Source organism: Sodiomyces alcalophilus (genome assembly GCF_042370955.1).
Source record: "Sodiomyces alcalophilus JCM 7366 unplaced genomic scaffold ACRALscaffold_7, whole genome shotgun sequence".
NCBI lineage: Eukaryota > Fungi > Ascomycota > Sordariomycetes > Glomerellales > Plectosphaerellaceae > Sodiomyces > Sodiomyces alcalophilus.
In genome coordinates this window covers 1,969,191-1,985,117 of record NW_027263538.1, presented here as the reverse complement: position 1 = coordinate 1,985,117, position 15,927 = coordinate 1,969,191, and the positions used below count along the sequence as shown (strand labels likewise).

The window sequence follows — 15,927 nt, the reverse complement described above, 5'->3', positions numbered from 1 at the left end:
TAGTATCGTTATATATCCCGGGATAGGTGCTCTCGCCGAATAAACGCTATAAAGTCGTTTTAATTCGGGTTAGTGATTTTCCGGGTATAATACCTTTAGGACGTCTAGAAGGTATATTCGAGCTTCGTTAAAGCCTATTCGATCTACTATAACACTAGGGCACTAGGTCTAAACTAGTTCCTAGCCTTAATCGCTACTAACTAATTATCGATTTCTATAACCGTGGATAACTCTTTAATTAGCTTATAATTATATACCGGCGGTTTTTTATAATCGCGCCGGGGCGCCGGTTATTCGGTAAGCTTCTCTATAATTACTCGATTAATCTCGCTTTATTACTAGAGATATTACGAAAATATCGTAATTAACGCCTTTTACGTTAATATTAAGGGGCCGGTAATAGATCGCCGATCGGCCTATAAACCACTATCTTCGGGACTAAGCGTAACCGGCGTGTCCGTTAACCCCTTATTTTTATCCGACGGTTCCTATTCGGCCATTATCGTTATTAACCTTAGTACGGCGGGCGGCTACCCGGCGTCCGCTTCGCTAGCTCCCCCCGGGGGGACGCTTATTCCTCGAGTCCTTCTTAGTGGTATCTTCGGCCTAACTACCTTAAAGGTATAGAAGTTAAAGAATTATAATAAAAGGAAAGTCCGTAGACTTTAGTTAAGGAAAAGATATTATAGAAAAGGCTCGATAGCTTAGTACCATAGAGTAATCGTAGTATATTCGTTAACTAAGCGCTGACTATAAACTAAGACTTTAACTTAAGGGATTAAACTAATCCCTTAACGTACGTATAGAGATAGGTTCGGATCGGTGGTCCGTGCGCGGCTATCGGTCCGACTATATACCGATAGGTCTGCGATTATCTCGTTACACTTTAATCCGGAGATCCCTGATTTACCTATCCAGGTCTTTCCGTGTTTACTCTAGGTCGTAAGGGTTATCCGCGGAGGCACTAGCCTTGCCTTTACCTTTATTAACGGCCTTAGGTTATTACTAATCAGGCTATATCGGCGCTTCCTTTATCTTTACTTTTTTATTAACGACCTCGGCTATAATCAGGGTCAGCACCTAGTAGCTAGGACTAGGGTTTAACTTCTATAGGCATTATTTAATAACCTAATTAGGGAAACGGATAACCTTAAGAGTGGGTTTAACGATCCTCCTACTCCTAGTCGTGTATAAAGGCTACGCAGGGAGCTACTCTTTCCGAGTATCCTTTAACACGGTATAGATATCCGCCTACTAATAATCGGATATAATAGACACGAAATTAACGCTAGTGCTTATTACGGGAGCCTTAGCCTTTGCTTCTTCCTCTTTTAGCCTGGTATAATATTCTAACGTTACTCTTATAACGTCTTCTATCTTAATAGGGAGGCTTCCGGAGTTAGTGCTAACGTGGTGGGCTTTAGCTAGGTCTTTATACTTCCCTTAAAGGCGCGTGCTAAGCTAATAAAGGACGGACCGCCGGTGCGGCTAGTCTTACTGCTTAAGGTATATATCCTAAGGGCAGGGCTACTACTTATTATTCTGGTCTAAGGCGAGGTAGTCGGGGTAACGGAACCTAACTAGGTGCTAGGTCTTATCTAGCTATAGTACCGTATATTACTCGCGGCGGTAACGCTCCTATCTATAATAAAAGTAACGGGGGGGTTAGTTATTAATAGGGTGGTATTATAACGGACCGCCGGAACAGGGGTAGGAATTCCTATTCCTATACCGCGGTAGCCCTTACCCGTACTATATATTATCCTTATATATACCGATATTAGTCTAATCAGGGGTAATATAATAAGCTATCGGAGCGGCGTCCTGCCTCTCCGAAGTAGACTACTTTAGGGCGGCGTAAAACGGGGTCTTTAGGTAGGGGTCGGTAGCCAGGATCGTGTTAACCTTATCGGCTCCTACTCGGCGCGAGAGGGCCATGACTTAGGGGACCGCGTTCCTAATAATACCCGCACCGTTATAGACTATAGAGATAGCGCACTTCTCTAAAAGCTCTATTAACTTATCTATATCGCTCCTTATCTATACGGCCGGTTTAGGCACCACTATAGGCCTCCGTAAAATAGTCGGCGTATATATTATCGGGTTAGCCTAATTAGGCTAAGGCGTAACGGCTAGTATCGGTTTAGTGGTTAGCGTAGGGGTAGGAATATCTATAATACTCGCTACTTCGTTAATAGGCCGCCTATCGGCTACCTAAACGTTTTCTACCTACTCTTTTAATATATCCGATAAATCATAATACCTATATAGTCGGTCCTTTAGGTTAACGAACTTACACTTTATCCGGTTAGCGAGCTATATATTAATATCTCTATATAAGATAATAAGGAAGATATCGTAAAGCTCGTGGTCTTCGATAAAGGTGCCGCCAACCTCGTCTACTCTCGACTTCTAAACCGTAACACTTATTAATAGCTACTTAACCTATTAAACGGTCTTAACCTTTTCGTGCTTATAAGTAAGTCGTAACTAGCGCACTTAGTCGGATAGGTTAAGCTACTAGTCGGGATCCAGGTAAGAGTATTTATTAATAAGCCGCTACTTTAAATACTTTTATCGGCCGCCGGATACTTCGACTAGTCGGATTATCTTATTAACCGCAGGACAGATACCAGGCTCTATAAATAGGCTAATATAGGAGATCTTATCGGCCTCGCTAAGGCGGTTAAGCTTAGTATAGTCTTTATAGTCCCTAAGGAAGTTAGATAGGGCCCTTCTACTAAAACGAGGGGCTCCCGCGGTAAAGGGGTTTAGGGGCGCGCGAGACGTAATAATAGCTTAAGTTTTCTTATCGTCGTATAGGCTAATATATTAGTAGATAGCCGCGAGCGTCTCCATAATAAGGCTCGCCTTAAAGTTTTTTAGGATATTATTAGGGGGCGCGACCTTTATACTAGGAGCGTGGGCCTACTAAGGAGCGCTTAGTCCGGGGGAAACGGGGGGAATAGGGGAAATAAGGGGAGCTAGCCCGCCGATAGGGGTTAGGTTACCCTAACTAGGCGAAGGGGAGGCCGATACGGCTCCATAGCCGGACGCCGGGGCGCCTTAACCGTGAACGACGGTTATTGACGGGCCGATACCAGGGTCTACGTCCCCTTACCTAAGCGAGGCGGTCGCGAGAGGAGGGTTAGCCGTAGGAGCGGCGTTACCCTAATTAGGCGTAACCGTGGTCGCTAGGGTTAGGATAGCCGCGTGCATACTATTATCGTTAGGCTTAGAGTCGCTATAGACTATAACCGTAGGGGGAGGGTCGCGATAATCGGTCCACCACGAAGCCGTTATATTATTAAAAGGGGGGGGTTAATCTATTATAGTAACTAGTTTAAGTAGATTAGGGGAATCAGGGTCTTTAAAAAAGAAAGGGTTAAGAAATAAAAAGCAGTTATATATTAAGTCTATAAGTCTAAGGATAATTCCACTTAGCGATAGGGGGTAAAAGGAACCCTTTTCTTAGGGGCCCTAAAGGATATAATATAAGTACTCTCCGCTAAGGCTTAGGAGGGAACTTACTATAGTTAGACTAATAGAGACACCTATAAGGAATAGGATAAGGTATCGCTAGCCGTTATAAGAGATTAGTTTAAGTCGTATCCGGGATCTATTAGTAGGTTTACTTAACCGCCGGGTCTATAAGGGCGCGGTATCTCGGGGCTCCTTAATAGGTTCTTCTAACCGTTAAGGCCTTATATAACTAGATTTTCTTAAAATTCTCGGGGCTAGGGACTTACCGCTATTCGTATAGGCCTTTATTACCCTGATTATAGTAAGGTTAACCCTACGCCTTTGTCGTTTCGTACTTAGAGGGTTATAGTAAAGGATTTTTTTATATCTAGGCTCTATAGCCCCTAATAGTCTATATCCGTAGCTTTTTTTATTCCGGTAAGGGAGCACGCCCTTTATATCTATATCTATACTATATCCGGAATCTATCTTATAGTTAATCTATTCTTTATTTTATTTATTATACCTTTTTTTTAACTATCTTTCGCTTTTCTTCTTACCTTTACCTTATCGGCGGTAGGGGCCTATCTCTCCGTTTATAGCTCTTATCTTATTTTTAGTAGGGAGGATCCGTCCCCGTTTTCTAGTTACTGGGTTTTTATTAAGGCTATATAGGGGGCAGGTTACCTAGGCTATTATCGTAATCTTAATACTAATTTTAAATATTAATACTTTATTTTAATCTCGGCCCCTTAGCCGTATACTTCCTTTCCTATTTCCGTAATTAACGTATAGTTTATTTAGGTAGGCCGGAACTCCCCTCGAGTGCTTTTAGTTACCCTAATTAAACGATCAGGACTTCCTAGGCACCGAATAGATCCGCCTCTGAGTATTAATTAAAGAAAGGCGAAGCCGTTATTATACAGAACGGCTTAGGCAGTGTGATCTTAGATAAGTCTTTAATAACAGGAGTGCTTAAGACCACGAAGTGTATATAACTAAAATAACATATATAATAAGGAGACCTTTAAAAGAAGTTCCTGGAGGTGTATGCTGCTCTGATTAGGGCAACGTAGCTTAAACGAAGTGAATATAATAAACGTGGCAAAACTTAGGGTTAAAAGGATAATAATTATATAGGATAATAAGCATCCTCTGTGTCTAGGTGGTGTCGCCACGTATATATAATATATAAGACAAATGAAAAAGCGCGCGTCTTATAACGTCACGTGACGTCCTAACGACATAGCACTGGGTCTCCGATCCACCCCTCTATAATAGATTATACTTATTCTATTAGTAAACGAGTATTAGAGATCCCGGGATTAATTGCTTTTAGCTAACCTTATTTTAGGTAAACCGGTTTAATATACTGTTATTTAAGGTTATAGGCGTGGCCGCGGATTATAGCATATATAACTACTGCTTTGCCTTAGTCTTAAGGGAAAATCGCGATACCTTTAAATAGGTATACGACCGGATTAAGGCGGTGATAGGCAGCGAGCGTATTAGGTTTCTAAGCGCTATTATCACTAACTTTAATAAAGCTCTTAAAAATGCTTTGGATATCGTTTTCCCTGTTATTCCGTAGCAGATCTATATCTAGTATATTATAAAGAATATTACTCTACACGTAAAAAAGAAGTGGAACGGGCCTTTTAAGGGCACCACCCTTATACTATCCGTAAATAAGTTTATAATCTTTTTATAGTAGTTTAACTACCTTAATTATAATTATTATATATATATAGTTTATATAGTTTATATAGTTTATATAGTTTATATAGTTTATATAGTTTATATAGTATATATAGGGCTTAAAAAATTTTTCGTGGCTAGCGATTAGCTTATAGGTTAACCACCTTTCCTAATAAGGCTAAGTAAGTAAAAATTTTTTATTAACTAAAATTAGCCGTATATAATTCCTATTATAACGATAACTCTACCGCGTATAATAATAAGGCTCGCGAAGAGGATAATAATAACGCTATCGCTACCCAGCTTATCCCTCCTAATCCCGATAATCTAGAAGTTATTAACTTAACCGGCGACGAATTTACGAATAGTAATAATGCCCTAACGCAGGTAAATACACGTATTTCGGTATTAACCTTATCCGATAACTCGACTATTAATAGGTTCCTTGCTTTATAGAAGTCCTGCGTATACGCGGCCTCTAAGGATAACTTCGAAAAGCACTAGGGCTCTCTAAAGCGGTAATTCGGTATAGAATAGCGTGGTTAGTTACGCCTCCTTTATTATCACGGCCTAGACTAACTATTATAGCTTTTATTAACTATCTTAAGTCTATTTATTTATTATAACGAGATTAATTCTACGAATACGCCGTTAAAAGCCTATATAATTACGGTATTAGGGTAATAAGCCGTATAGAGTCCGCCTACGCCGAGCTTAAAGTATACCTCCGTAACCGCCTATCTAACCTTAATAAACTCGCTATATAGGTATAAAAGATAGTAGCAAGAAAGACTAAATAGTTAAGGGTTAGCCTAGTAACGGCGGGGATAAAACACGCTTTAATATATATAAATCGCCCCGTTATTACTAGCCTCGTCTTTAAGATTATATTTAAGGCGCTGGATCTTATTTAGTAGTAGTATCTAGTTATATAAGAGGCGTTTACTAAACGCTAGCGCTTACCTGCCTATATAAGGAGCTTTTAGGCGTAGTATAGACTACCCTGCCGCTACACGATATTACGCTATTTAAAGGTAATAACTACTCTAGAACGGCGGTATATTAACCCTTACTAGTGGGTTAATTAGAGCCTTATACGTTCTCTTTTACTCTATTAACTATCCTTTTCTAACCGTTTTTATACTTATTCTAGCCCGAAATTCGATAAATACACAAGCGTACTCGAATTCTTAATCCTCTGCCGGTCCGATTAACGCGGAATTAACCACAAGAGTTACTTATTATTATAGGCGAGCCCCGGGCGCCGCCTCCTTTAATAGCACGTAGTGGCCGTATATTATCGTAGCATAAGCGTGATTAGCCACGGCCATAGCGGCGTAGGAGGACTAATTAGGCGTAGGCTACGGCTACGATAGTTATAGAGACTACCCGGGCGTTACTCTAAGAATTTAGAGTCGATATAATCGCGGCTCTACGTGGTGGGTAGTAATAGGTATCTCCTAGGGAAAACCCTAGCTAAATATAGTAGGCGGGCTCTTAATAGGTACCTTTACCGACTTAGTAGCAGGCATCCTATATATAGGTGCCGCCTTTAAACTAGTAGGCGCCGGGGAGCGAGTTTTAGGTCTAATAATAATAATAATAGCCGTTATAGGCGCCGGGAGTAGGGAATTAGTGGCCATAATATAATAGCTATTTTACTATAGATAGCGGCGTGAATAGTGATAGTTCTGTTTAAGATAGATGTTTTAGAAATACGTTATTTTACTAGCTAATTCCACTCTGTTTTTAAATCCTGTATCTCACTTAAAAATTTGTATTATCTTTTGCCTGTCTTAAAGTACCGGTACGTAATATTTAGAGCTAAGATTTTGGTTATGCACGCGGTCGCTTCACCTTCCTAATTGGGGTTGAGTGGACAATAAATAGTGAACCGGGGGCGTATAAATACCGGTACTCCAAGTAACCACTGGAGCTTTGCACGTTCAGCGCCAGCTCACCTGATTTCCCCAGCATACTTCGTACCCTCTGCTACGTAGCCCTGTACTGAGGCACCGTATTCAACAACGATACCTTAAGGGCACTCTACTTTTATGACGCGAGTACGTGCACGACTGACTCGGTCTGGGCAGTTACATGAACATAAGTTGGGCAGTATTGATCTTGTTCCACCCTGGGTAACTCTTTTACGTGGAAAATGCTATTCCATGATAGACAAAACTCGGAATGTGGCTGTGTTGTGTCATGGGACGAACGTCGTCGAAAAATATACAACCACATCCAAGCAGAAATGCAATACGAAGTAGTGACCTGGGTATGATTTTAGGTGCATAAAGGCATTACGACTCGTGGACTTGGTAAACCCTCGAACCGAGTTGATCGGTCTAAGATTACACCAGGTGGTCTGATGCGGCCTATCACCCGGCCTGGCCCGACCTGCGGCCACTACTGTCGACCCGACGTTAAGACCGCCAATACCGAGGATTCCATCAGGTCTGTTCAAGGGGAAGATCCTCAGATAGGCACGTAACAGCAATTAAAACGGATACATGCTGGCTGTATGCAACGAGTTGCCTATAAGAATGTCGGGTTCCATCTGTTCGCCTTTCTCGACGGACGGATGCCGATGAACATCCCATACGTTTACAGCGTTGTGTAACGGCATTTGGCGAGTCTTCGTGTTCCTCCATTATCCAAAAATAAAAATAAAATAAGAGACGCGAGTTCCCGAGGAAGGAGTTCAGGAGAGATGGCAGATGAAGACGATCGTCAGGCGAAGAAACGTATCGGGCGAATGTGTATGACGGCGGAAGAATATGGTATCTGACTGTATTGACTCGACACAGGGTCTGGGAACGACCCTCTGATATCTCCAAAGGACCATGTAAATCAAAAGGGAATAAAGAAAAAAGAGAAGAAAAGAAGAAGAAAAAAAAAGTACATTGAGACATCAAGAGAATTATTACATGCTGAAAAGCTGCCTGACGTCCGGGAAGAGCTCTGCTCGGCTCCCCGTCGTGCTTGGCCGCCCCCTCTCGAGATCTTGTTGACAAAGGGAAAAAAACCGACATGGAAAAGCATCATCGATCGTAGCTCTAAAATGCCATTGCTTGCCTCCCCGTGACTGTCGCCTGCACGCATCTCGCCAATTGACATACACACGCGCACACATACAACAATATCCAGTCGCGTCCCCCCAGCAGCCACTTCTGAACATGAAAGACCTGGCAAGCGAAGCGAAGAGAAAAACACGGCTGTTGCGATGGAACGATGACCTCTTCTGTTTTCCCTCGAGTTCACCATTTGGTCCCGGGTGGTTGCGGAAAACTCGGCCATTCATCCTCTGAACAAGCGCCGGGGGGGAATATATACACGCCGCCGTCGATGGTGCGCTCACATCGACTCTGTGATCGCTTCGGTTGTTCCGTGGATTTCGCGTAAAAAAAACGAGACGCTATGACAGCGGTGAGCACACGCCAAAAGTGTATGCTTTTACTCCGTGGCAGCCGATTTCAGTTTGCGTCTGTGACTGGGAGTGGTTTTGCGTGGGTTCACTACATCAGCACGCAGCATCCGCCAGACTGCTGTGGCGCGTAAGGATCCTCGCTGCGTGGTACATTTCCCCAGACTGAAGGGACCATGTAATCCCTGGTGCTGTTGCAGTAGGAAATGATGCTGTTGGACGAACGGTGGTTAGCATGGCCCTTTTGAATCCCAGTACAATTGGACGAGCAAGGTATGGCGTGGTGAGGCGTGGTGTGGTTCATCATCGAGTCGCGTCGCGTGCACGAATAGGCGGATAAAGTGAAAACGATGCAAGGGAATAAACGGATCAAGACGACAGTTGCGGTTTCTCTCCCGTTCAGATCCTTACCTCTTTGAAGCAGTGCTCACTGGGATGCGTTCTCTCTCAAGGTCCTCGCGCAACCGGTTATTGAGTTCGGTCAACCGCCGCAGCTTCAAATCCGCCATCGACTGCTTGTTCTTCTTGATCTGCGACGGATCGCCGACATCTCTGGATGTGTATTGAGGCATATTAAGAGTATCGAATGTGTCGCGTTTTTTATTGTTTTTTTTTCTTGATTTTCAGAGGGAATAGGATGGAATTCCCTCCTCGATTATCGTGTCGTTATTCGGTAGAGTGGAGAGGGCGCGAAATGGCTCTGATTGACGTGTTTTGCAGAGTCGAGCTCGGGTCGATGGAAAATCGTGGTGGAGAAAAGGTCGAGAGAAAGGATGAGCTCGCTTCGAGTCCTGATGCAGCTCTTTTTGTCCGTGTCAGTCTGGCTAATTCGATCGACTTGCAAGAGATTCAATGCCAGGTGGTTGTTCTTTATTTATTTCTTTCTTTCTCAACCACCGCTCCGGACCGAAGACGGTATCGATCTCGAGGGCCAATTGAATGGGATGCACCCGGTTACGACGGGGACGCACGACTTACCCGGAGCAGGTGAATGAATCGGCCGTTAGAAAGAAAATTGGCGGAGACACAGAAGAGAGACGGTAGTAAAGAGAAGGAGCGTCGGGTGAGAGGGAGCAAGTTCGTAGCAGTGGTGACTTGACTGCTGCTTCGGAGAGGATGCGATGCGGCTGGCGTGTAAAAGGGGGCCCACGAAGAGGTAGAGAGGGAAAAAAAAGGGACACGAGATGATGGTACTGCAACCCCCCGAGAATAGATGGGAACAGGAGAGAGCACTGACAAAACTACCCCCAACCTTTAGTAGTATGTAAGGTGGTCTGTGCCAGGGTCACTGCTGAATCTCTTTTGGTCACTGAGGAGGCAGATTTCTGGGGAACTGGTCCGGAGCGGGATTTGTCATTGGTCCGATGAGCTATGGGTGGGGCTACGGGCGGAGGTAGGGGGAAAATTGGAAGCGAAGGAAGGGCCCCGCTATAATAAAATTGAAGGACTTTTTGATTGGTTTGAATCGGGGAATACCGTTCACTTGCTCGCCCGCTTCTCCGTGTGCCTTTTCGACATTGGTAAGCTCCAGTTGTTGAATACGTTGTACTGTAGGTACCTATGAGTCGAGACAATTCTGCCTCAATCGTACTTTGGATTCCCTTTTGGGACTTGTAGCCAGTGGTCGTATCAACATGATGGGAATTCGATTATATGACATCACTGGTGGCACTCGTTCAACCTACGAGCCGAGGGGCCGGATATCAGAGAGACGGGCTAGAGAGACGAGGAGAAACTGGCAAGCTCTGAATGAGAAGAAGCCTCTCCGTTGGAATGTAGTCCCTATCCACTTACGACTAGTGACAGAACTAGGCAACGTTGGTCACTTTGCCGACTATTCGTACTTCGTACATCGCTTCCTATTCACACCTAACTTCCTCAGGTTACCCAGCCGAGGACTGTGGTGAGCTGCCACGTAATCTTTCATCAACGAAACGGGCGATAATCACTCGTCTCTTGGGGCTAATTCCTGTCGTTTCTTGATAGAGCTGTCTTGTGTGATGTACGTTGAAGGTAATTCGGTTGTCCAAGGCGAGACAGGACTTGAGATGGGTCTTGAATTCATCACTCTTAGCGACGATATATATGACCCCTCAATGAAACACACTTGGATACTTGCTACTTACATGTCCTGCTTCGTCACAAAGGATCCCGAAGAGTACGTTGTAAGCAATCCGCCACACCATCGACACGCCTTCAACGTTAAACTCATCGAAACTTTTGCCGAGCCACTGTGCGGCGTCACTTGTGGCTTGTACTCAGTATCACGTGACCAGCCTTCTAAACAGTGGAGATCCCGCGCACAGATCACAGGTTAGCCGTCCACACAGGGAATTTGAAAAAATCCTCTTCCGTGATCTCCTCCGCAACGCAACGCAATAACCCGCAGCGATCAGCCAAGTCAACCGTCTCGCTCGCGTCCAGGCTTTGCGCTGCAGCCTCTCATCAGATACAGAGCGACCCATCGCGAGTTTTTTCTGAGAGGACATCGCCCATCATGGTGAGTTCTGACGCCTTGAAAAGACCCTCCGCCATACCGTCTTGCCCCTCGCCTCACACCATAAACCCTCAATGGCGTCATGGCCATCTCTCTTCCGCCGCTGCCCCTCCCTCTGCCATGTCATGTCGTCCAGCCTCTCGGATGTCATGCTTCATTGACGATTGTGCTGATAAATCTTTAAATCGTTCCAGGCGCCCCCACCCCACCAAAAACCCGAAAATGTGCTCAAGCGCGCCCATGAGCTCATCGGCGTCAACCAGGCGCCCGCCGCCTTGACTCTCCTCCACGAGCACATCACGTCGAAGCGATCCCGCAACGTCCCCATCGCATCGTTAGAACCCGTGGTGGTCCTGCTGGTGGAGCTGTCGGTCGAGCAAAAGAAGGGAAAGCTCGCCAAGGATGCACTATACCAGTACAAAAACATTAGCCAAAATACCGACGTTGGAACCATCGAAGTAAGTTGCAGCAGACCTACTCCTCTTCGAACGACGAGAAGGAACATCGTGAATTCATCAAGCTAACCTGGTATTGTAGTTGGTTCTGAAAAAATTCATCGAACTGGCCGCCGAAAAGGTGACCGCCGCCCAACAAAAGGCCGACGAAGTCCAATCCACCATCGATGCGTCGACGGCCACCTCCAACGTCGACGACTTGGAGGCCAGCGAAACTCCCGAGTCTATTCTGCTCGCCACCGTCTCCGGCGAACAGTCCCGCGACCGTACAGACCGTGCCATTGTTACGCCTTGGCTCAAGTTCCTGTGGGAGGCCTACCGCACCGTCCTCGACATCCTCCGGAACAATGCCCGGCTCGAGATTCTGTACCAGAGCACCGCCATGCAGGCGTTCGACTTCTGCCTCAAGTATGCCAGAAAAACCGAGTTCCGGAGGCTTTGCGAGCTGCTCCGCAACCACGTGCAGACGGCTGCCAAGTACTCGTCCCAGATGCATGCCATCAACCTGAGCGATCCAGATACGCTTCAGCGTCACTTGGAGACCCGCTTCCAGCAGCTGAATGTCGCTGTCGAGTTGGAGCTTTGGCAGGAGGCTTTCCGCTCCGTCGAGGATATTCATACTTTGCTCAACCTCAGCAAGCGACCGCCCAAGAACGTCATGATGGCCAACTACTACGAGAAGCTCACCCGCATCTTCCTCGTGGGCGAGAACTACCTGTTCCATGCCGCGTCCTGGTCGCGCTACTACACCCTTCTCCGACAGTCGGCCGCCTTGGTTGCCTCTGGCCAGGGGAAGAAGGCGGATAACCCACCCGCCACGGACGCTGACCTTCAGAGGGCCGCCTCTTTCGTGCTTCTGTCCGCCCTGGCCATTCCCGTCATCAGCACCACCCGGTCTCGAGGCGCCATGGTCGACTTTGACGAGTCTCGCAAGAATAAGAACGCTCGTCTTACTCACCTCCTCGGCATGGCGCAGGCGCCCACGCGCGCCGGCCTGTTCCGGGATGCGCTGACCAGGGGCCTTCTCAAGCGGGCTCGTCCTGAGATCCGTGACCTCTATAACATCCTCGAGGTGGACTTCCACCCGCTCTCCATCTGCCAGAAGATCTCGCCCATTCTTGTCAAGATTGGCGCCGACGCCGAGATGGAGAAGTACATTCTACCGCTGCAGCAGGTCATCTTGACCCGCCTGTTCCAGCAGCTGTCTCAGGTCTACGAGACGGTGGATCTTAGCTTCGTCGAGCGTCTCGCCGAGTTCCCCGAGCCTTTCCAGGTCACCCGTGCCACCATCGAGAAGTTTATCATGAACGGAAACAAGAAGGGCGATCTGGCCATTCGCATGGACCACGCTACGGGCGTTTTGAGCTTTGACAATGACGTCTTCTCGTCTTCCAGGGCTGCGCACTCGGGCTCTGGTGCGGGCTCTGCCGAGGCCGACGGCGGCTCGGTTCAGCGACTACAGAACACGCCGTCGGACATTGTCCGCTCGCAGCTGACTCGGCTGGCCAAGTCGCTCTACAACACGTGCTTCTACATCGACTCGGACTTCAACAAGGCTCGCTTCGAGGCGAGACAGGCGGCCCTGGCCCGCGCCAAGGCGGGCGCCGACCAAGAGCACCGCGAGATTCTTGCGCGCAAGGACATCATCCAGAAGCGCAAGGAGGAGGCGTCTGAGATGCAAGCGCGCAAGGAGCGGGAGATTGCGCGCCAGAAGCGTCTCCGCGAGCAGATTCTGCAGGAGCAGGAGGATAAGCGTCTCGCGGACGAGCAGAAGGAGCGGGAGGAGAGGCGCATGAAGGCGGAGCGTGATCGCGTGCGTAAGGAAGAACTTAAGAAGCAGATTGCCGACCTCAAGATCAACCCCAAGGAGATTGATCTGGACCTCGACGATCTGGACAACCTCGACCCGAACGCCATCCGGGCCATGAAGGTCGCCCAGCTCGAGCGGGAGAAGAATGACATCAACGAGAAGCTCCGCATCGTCTGGAAGCGCATCGACCACCTGGAGCGAGCGTTCCGGAAGGAGGAGGTGAAGAAGCTGGGTGAAGATTACGAGAGGCAGACGGAGCTTGACCGTGCGGCCTACGAGAAGACCAAGGCGGCGACTCTGAAGGAGTCCAAGGCGAAGCACGAGGAGAGCGTGGAGCTGAAGCACCGTCTGACCCGTCTCATGCCGCATTACGAATCGTTCCGGGAGAACCTCCACGAGCGTCGGCGCGACGAGTTTGAGAAGCGTCGCAGGGACGCTGAGCGGGAGTTGGAGAAGCAGATTGCCGCGCGCAAGAAGGCGTACCGCGAACGCAAGCTGCAGGAGAAGCGCGAGCGCGAGGAGAAGGAGCGGGCGCTTCGCGAGGCGGAGGAGCAGGCGGCGCGGGAGAAGGAGGAGCAGGAGCAGCGTGCCGAGGCTCGGCGCCAGGAGATGCTTCGTCTCAAGGAGCAGCGCGAGAGGGAGCGACAGGAGCTGGCGGAGAAGGTGGCGATGCAGGCGCGGCGCGAGGAAGAGGCGCTGGCTCGCCGCAAGGCCGAGAAGGAACGCGAGAGGAGCGCAGCAGCGGCGATTCCTGTTCGCGGCGGTGCCGACCTGGGCGAATCTCGCCGGCCGGCGCTCAACCTGCCGGGAGCCGGAAAGTGGCGCGAGAGGGAGATGTCCAAGGGCGCCGGGTCCGGGTCGGGCTCAGACAGCGCGCCGCCGGCGCGTCAAGCACCGGCGGTGATGGAGCGCAACGATTCGAGCGACCGCGGGGCTGGTGGTCCTCCTCGGCTGAACTTGGCGGGCAACAAGCCCAGCTGGCGCGAGCGCGAGGCTGCCAAGCGGGCGGCGGCGGCGGCGGGCGGCGCGGTGGAGAACGATACGGTTCCGGAGCGATCGGCGTCGGGCGGAGCACCCATGAGCCGCACGGCGTCGAGCCGCGGCGAGAACGGTCGCAACGCGTCGCCGGCGTCTGGGGCCGAGTCGTGGAAGCCGTCGGGTGGGCCGGACAAGTGGGTGCCTCCCCATCTGCGTAAAAAGGGAGGAAACTGAGCTACGGGACATGAGGAGATGGAACTTGTTGGGATGATGGATGGTGCACAAAAAAGCGCCGCATTGGAGTTCCAGGCCATGGATTTTTTGATTGACGCCGTCGTTTGTTAAGGTCGCTGGTTGTACTGTTAAAGACATACGGGGTCATCTCCTTGCCTTTTTTAATCTGAAGGAGCTGCTAGAATGACACGCACATATTGAGGCATTTCTTACTGTGACAGGGCTGAAGACTAGACTTGAACAGGCGTTGGAATGGCTAGGACGAGAGACGAGACTCGGAGAGGCCGCCCATCTGGTTCTTCCAAGCAAGGCCAAGCCCGACCAGATGGCTCGAGTGTCAGGCTCAGGGGACCGACCTGACGACGGTCAAGACACCGACGCCCTATACCGGAAAAGCTCGTGGAACATTGGCCTGCCAAGCGCACACGGCTCGCTTCCACGAGGGGCGTCCATCCAATAGACGGGACGGGAGGGATGCAGGAACCCATGTCCCGGGGCCCGTCTGAGGTTGCAATATTGGAACAAGTAATTATCCGGGTAGTTTCTTGGCTTCTTTTTCCTTTTCTTCTCGCGTCTTTCCCTTTACCCACGCCGTCGCCATTGCATAGACAGACTAGGTGTTAGTGAGTGGGGGGCCGGTCTAGAATGCGCCGGTTGCAGCACCGGTCGAAGCGAGATGGCACCTCACGGCAACCTATTTCGAGGGGCGCAAAGACGACAAATTGCCTCTAATTACCACCTTTGGTCAAGCCAATCCAAGGGGGGGTCTAGTTTGGTCCGAGCTGGTGGGAAAGTGGGGAGATGAGCCCATGACCTGACCTGAGCGTCTTGTTTGCTGCCCCTGAGATGGAGGAGGGAAAGAGGGCTCCAGACTTGGCGTCAGTTTACGTTGTACGTTGTACGCCTATAGGCAAGGATATTGGAGTAGAACATGACGGTGGTAAGACTGTTTCTTTCTGTTAAGCCATGATTAGGGAGTGTTGGGAGTGTAGTAGTCCTGGTTATCTACTGACTACTGACTACTGACTTATAACAGCGCAGCATGCTGTCAACCGAGACTGAACAAGGCTGGCAAACCAGCCAAAGCAGGAAAAGGAATGTTTATAGAGCCGAAGGGACAGATGAAAAGAAACAAAAGGAATAAGGAAATTTCCGTGGGCACACCTTCAGCATGGTCGCCAAGGACTTGAACCCAGGCATTGACCTCAACCGCACAGATGCTCAGCCCTTTTTTCTTCCTCGCAGCGCCCCCCTCTCAAACGGGAATGGTCGCTCGTCTATCGTCCGGCGGATGCCGAGCTAAGCCCTCTGCCAGCGATATACTGAGCTGAGCCGGTGTCTTTATGCAGGGCTGTATTCTTTCCCCTGT

General features: G+C 48.6%; 4 protein-coding genes across 4 annotated transcripts; 1 reads left to right on the top strand and 3 right to left on the bottom strand.

Annotated features, from left to right (window-relative positions):
• Window positions 1–7,106: 7,106 nt before the first annotated feature.
• ACRALDRAFT_212374 (uncharacterized protein) lies at window positions 7,107–7,786 on the bottom strand (the record flags this gene model as incomplete). Its single annotated transcript, XM_071023865.1, has 5 exons — window positions 7,107–7,116; window positions 7,157–7,167; window positions 7,234–7,353; window positions 7,400–7,634; window positions 7,671–7,786. 5 exons carry the CDS (start codon window positions 7,784–7,786, stop codon window positions 7,107–7,109), a joined length of 492 nt encoding a protein of 163 aa, XP_070872602.1.
• Window positions 7,787–7,893: 107 nt separating this feature from the next.
• ACRALDRAFT_2036900 (uncharacterized protein) lies at window positions 7,894–9,829 on the bottom strand. Its single transcript, XM_071020818.1, has 3 exons — window positions 9,563–9,829; window positions 8,996–9,386; window positions 7,894–8,796 (listed from the first exon to the last, which is right to left on the bottom strand). Exons 2-3 carry the CDS (start codon window positions 9,154–9,156, stop codon window positions 8,676–8,678), a joined length of 282 nt encoding a protein of 93 aa, XP_070872601.1. The 5' UTR covers window positions 9,157–9,386; window positions 9,563–9,829; the 3' UTR covers window positions 7,894–8,675.
• On the bottom strand, window positions 9,240–10,649 carry ACRALDRAFT_2021938 (uncharacterized protein; the record flags this gene model as incomplete). The annotated part of the gene is made up of 9 exons (XM_071020078.1): window positions 9,240–9,421; window positions 9,492–9,557; window positions 9,611–9,858; window positions 9,895–9,953; window positions 10,068–10,142; window positions 10,176–10,246; window positions 10,311–10,373; window positions 10,454–10,482; window positions 10,534–10,649. 9 exons carry the CDS (start codon window positions 10,647–10,649, stop codon window positions 9,240–9,242), a joined length of 909 nt encoding a protein of 302 aa, XP_070872600.1.
• Window positions 10,650–10,921: 272 nt separating this feature from the next.
• ACRALDRAFT_1051899 (uncharacterized protein) lies at window positions 10,922–14,781 on the top strand. The gene is made up of 3 exons (XM_071015703.1): window positions 10,922–11,084; window positions 11,276–11,539; window positions 11,619–14,781. The coding sequence occupies exons 1-3, from the start codon at window positions 11,082–11,084 to the stop codon at window positions 14,556–14,558; spliced, it is 3,207 nt and encodes a 1,068-aa protein (XP_070872599.1). The 5' UTR covers window positions 10,922–11,081; the 3' UTR covers window positions 14,559–14,781.
• The last annotated feature ends 1,146 nt before the right edge of the window (window positions 14,782–15,927 follow it).

Excerpts from the sequence above, each read along its gene's own strand:
- ACRALDRAFT_2036900 (XM_071020818.1), bottom strand. The coding sequence starts at position 9,156 with ATGCCTCAATACACATCCAGAGATGTCGGCGATCCGTCGCAGATCAAG. Across the intron at positions 8,797-8,995 it reads GTGAGCACTGCTTCAAAGAG|CATCATTTCCTACTGCAACA; the intron begins GTAAGGATCTGA and ends TTCGTCCAACAG.
- ACRALDRAFT_1051899 (XM_071015703.1), top strand. Across the intron at positions 11,540-11,618 it reads CCGACGTTGGAACCATCGAA|TTGGTTCTGAAAAAATTCAT; the intron begins GTAAGTTGCAGC and ends CTGGTATTGTAG.